The following is a 3,582-nucleotide window of genomic DNA, read 5'->3' as shown; positions in this document are numbered from 1 at the left end:
GCTTCTCAAGATTTCTAAAGCCCAGCTACCTGCCATGAGTGCAGTTGGCCTAAAGAAAAATTTATGCATATTTTATTTGTTCAAATTTTTGCTGTTGATAATTGCCTTCAGGTTAAAGCAGCAGGCACATAGCTTACCCCAAGAGCTCTCTCCCATCACTTGGTGTGGTACTGGTACCATAGCTGTACTGAGTACAGCTCCTGAATCTCTGCAAATACACAGACAGGTTTAGAGGTCAATATTCCATCCTAGAAGCTACCGTCAGCTCTACAGGTGATTCTCTTGAGGTCTCCGTTACTTGGCTTGAGGTGGTGGAAGGTATGGACGTGCATCGCACTCCAGGGGAATCCTTTCTCACCAGATTTCTCCAGTCTCCTTGTTTCCTCTTACACACCTTTGAGCTAGGCAGTGGATTAAGGGTGGTGGGACAGTTTTGTGGTCCCTTCTTAGCAATTCCTTCATAGGTGGCCTGGATCTTCTCTTTAGAATTATGAACACTTTGTTACCATTGATCTCAGCTTTAGGATCCAAGGAGAAATTACAAGACAACTGTTGGGAATCTCAGTTAACATCCTGCTAAATAAATCTGGTACCAAATACTTCATACTTTGCTTTGCCTAAGATAATGTCTTGTTATTTAAACCATGGCCTTTTGGAAATAAAGGCTTAAACTCACAGAAGTCGTTATACTGTTAGAAATTTAAGATGTGTGAATGAGGTTATTTCTTTTTAAATTTTACCTTTCCCCCACTTATTTTCATACTGATAACTTGTCTGTGAATTTTTAGAAATATTTTATTAGGGGATCTTGGGAAGAGATGTTTCCTTTAATGTTATTGCAAAAGTTATGTAAATATAATACCAATAATGTATATGTAAAGGATTGAAAATATGAACTAAAAAAATTTACCTATGGATGAAAATCCATGGCATTTAAAATACAACATGAAGAGATGGTGTACTAATTCACTCTTTATAGTAATCTAGAAGAGCTTTAATAAAATATTAATTTGAAGTGGATTCCAACTGCCATTTGAGAATTTGTGTGCATATTTGTGAGGACGTTAAAATGCAGGCTCGTTATTGTATGTTTCTGCTGTTCATGTCTCTGATAATGCAAGTGGACATTTCTAGCATTTTAAATATTTCATTTGATTTATCATTTAATGTACTGGAACAGTCTGCCAAGATACTAATTGTATAACACCCAATTTGTTTTATTGTTCAGCGTTTGGAAGCTCCTGAAGACAAGTCATTTGGCAGTTCATTGATGGAGACTGAAGTAAACCTGGACAGTTACCAGACAGCTTTAGAAGAAGTACTCTCATGGCTTCTTTCAGCTGAGGACACATTGCAAGCACAAGGAGAGATTTCTAATGATGTAGAAGAAGTGAAAGAACAATTTCATACTCATGAGGTAAAGCAAAATGTCGATTAATGGGGATTTCCCTGGTGGTCCAGTGGCTAAGACTCCCGGGTTCGATCCCTAGTCAGGGAACTAGATCCCACATGCTGCAACTGAGAGATCGCATGCCGCAACTAAGAGATCACATGCCACAACTAAAGATCCCGCATGCCACAACTGAAAATGATCCTGCGAGCCACAGCTAAGACTTGGTGCAGCCAAATAAATAAATAAATATTTTTTTAAAAAAAAAACATTGATTAATGAAACAAGGCATATGACTTACGATAAGTCTCTCTGTTTTCCTCAATTACTCTATAAGATCCTTGTGTTTTGATAATTTAGTGTTTATTTTGAGAAGGAAACAAGATAAATGTTCATGTGTTTGACATTCCAGTAGCCAGCTTTGGAAGTTGTCCTTTGAAGAATAACACTTGAAGATGCTGAGATTAGATTCTGCCAAAGACTCATATAGGAATATGAAAGGCCAACTCCCTTCTCTTGGGTCAAGGTGAATGCTGAGATAGAACTTACACTCCAGAGTACCTGTGGGGTATCAGGCTGAACTACCCTCAGTGGGAGACTTTTCCTGAGATGACACACTTACTTGGCTTCCTCCCCTCCCCAGTCCTGTTTCCTGCTTCTTTGGCTCCCTTGTAGATCTCTCCTGAGATCTCCTCCTTAATAAATCACTAGCACATAAGTCCTGATCTCAGGGTCTGCTTCTGCAGAAGTTGACCTAAGCTAGTAATTTTCCTTAATTCTTATTAAAAACAGTATTAAGTTTTCTTAAAAATTAAAATACTTTTACTGGGAATAAAGTTTAAATAGGCTACAAATTTAAAATAGCAAAAAAAAGAAAAAAAAGATTCAAAACCATAATGATTTCCCTACAGTGTCAACTCTTATCAACTTCTTTCCTTCTCAGGGGTACATGATGGATTTGACATCCCATCAGGGACGGGTTGGCAATGTTCTCCAATTGGGAAGTCAGCTGATTGGGGCAGGGAAGTTATCAGAAGACGAAGAAACTGAAGTTCAAGAACAAATGAATCTCCTAAATTCAAGATGGGAATGCCTCAGGGTAGCTAGCATGGAAAAACAAAGCAAGTAAGTCTGTTTTTAATTTCTAATAGTAGCAAGTTTTAGAATCTTACTATTATTTTGATGCAGTTTCTTGTTTAAGTTAGGATTCTCAGTTCTTTCCTAAAGTATGCAGCTCTTCCTCAGGGGGCATTTTGTTTAGATTTTCATGTCTGTTATATTTTGGTTTTCACTTTTGTAATTGAAGTGGAGATATTGGAGAGAAGAACCACTATCTACAGAACTATACTTTAAAGGTTCCTAAAGTTGTTGTCATAGTTAATATTTTCCAAGTTTTCTCCAGAAATTAAAATGTGAATATAGAAGACGTGAAGTTTACACAGGAAATCATGCACATAAAATCACATATTAGGTACAGTTGACAGGAAACTTCTCTTCTGAAGGAAAAGCTCTTAAAATATTTTTCATATGTTTATGGAAATCCTCTTGAAAAAAGTTTCTCCTGTGTTTGGAAATCCTTCTTCAAGTACTTGCATGATTGTGAATTATCTTAAAAATATATATTGACTTAATCAAAAAAGAATTTTTGAGACATTTCTGAAAATGACATATTTCTTATAAGGGTAACAAGTAGATCTCATCATTTTGAATGAGGTGCTTTGATTTACATTGTTAGGTGTGTGTATTCATGTAGAGCCTATTGAGACAAGATAGATTTATTTTTAAATGAAAAGAAATGAGGTGCCAGCTGTGGTTTTGAATACATTAAGCTAAAGAAATTGTCCAAGAGCTTTAAGTTCACTAAGCTATTATCTATGAAGATTAAAACCTTTAAAATAGCACCAAAGAAACTCATTAGATATGCTGGGAGGATTGTTATTACAGTACTAAATTATAGTGTGACAATAGGGAGGGGAAAAACACATTTTTTTTTTTTACATCTTTATTGGAGTATAATTGTGTTACAATGGTGTGTTAGTTTCTGCTTTATAACAAAGTAACTCAGTTATACATATACATATGTTCCCATATCTCTTCCCTCTTGCGTCTCCCTCCCTCCCACCCTCCCTATCCCACCCCTCTAGGTGGTCACAAAGCACCAAGCTGATCTCCCTGTGCTATGCAGCTGCTTC

General features: G+C 36.6%; 1 protein-coding gene across 1 annotated transcript in view; it reads left to right on the top strand.

The window, feature by feature from the left end:
- Positions 1-2,515, top strand: part of LOC112404769 (dystrophin-like) — a gene marked incomplete at both ends in the record, with an annotated part of 54,533 nt that extends 52,018 nt beyond the window's left edge. The window contains 2 exons of the mRNA XM_024752873.1: positions 1,229-1,417; positions 2,334-2,515. Coding sequence (XP_024608641.1) covers positions 1,229-1,417; positions 2,334-2,515 — 371 coding nt within the window. The remainder of the gene's footprint in view (positions 1-1,228; positions 1,418-2,333) is intronic.
- Between the last annotated feature and the right edge of the window lie 1,067 nt (positions 2,516-3,582).

Source organism: Neophocaena asiaeorientalis, unplaced genomic scaffold (assembly GCF_003031525.2).
Source record: "Neophocaena asiaeorientalis asiaeorientalis breed wild unplaced genomic scaffold, Neophocaena_asiaeorientalis_V1.1 scaffold552, whole genome shotgun sequence".
In the NCBI taxonomy this organism is placed as follows: domain Eukaryota; kingdom Metazoa; phylum Chordata; class Mammalia; order Artiodactyla; family Phocoenidae; genus Neophocaena; species Neophocaena asiaeorientalis.
The sequence above is the reverse complement of the archived record's forward strand: the minus strand, read 5'-3'. Positions and strand labels throughout refer to the sequence as shown.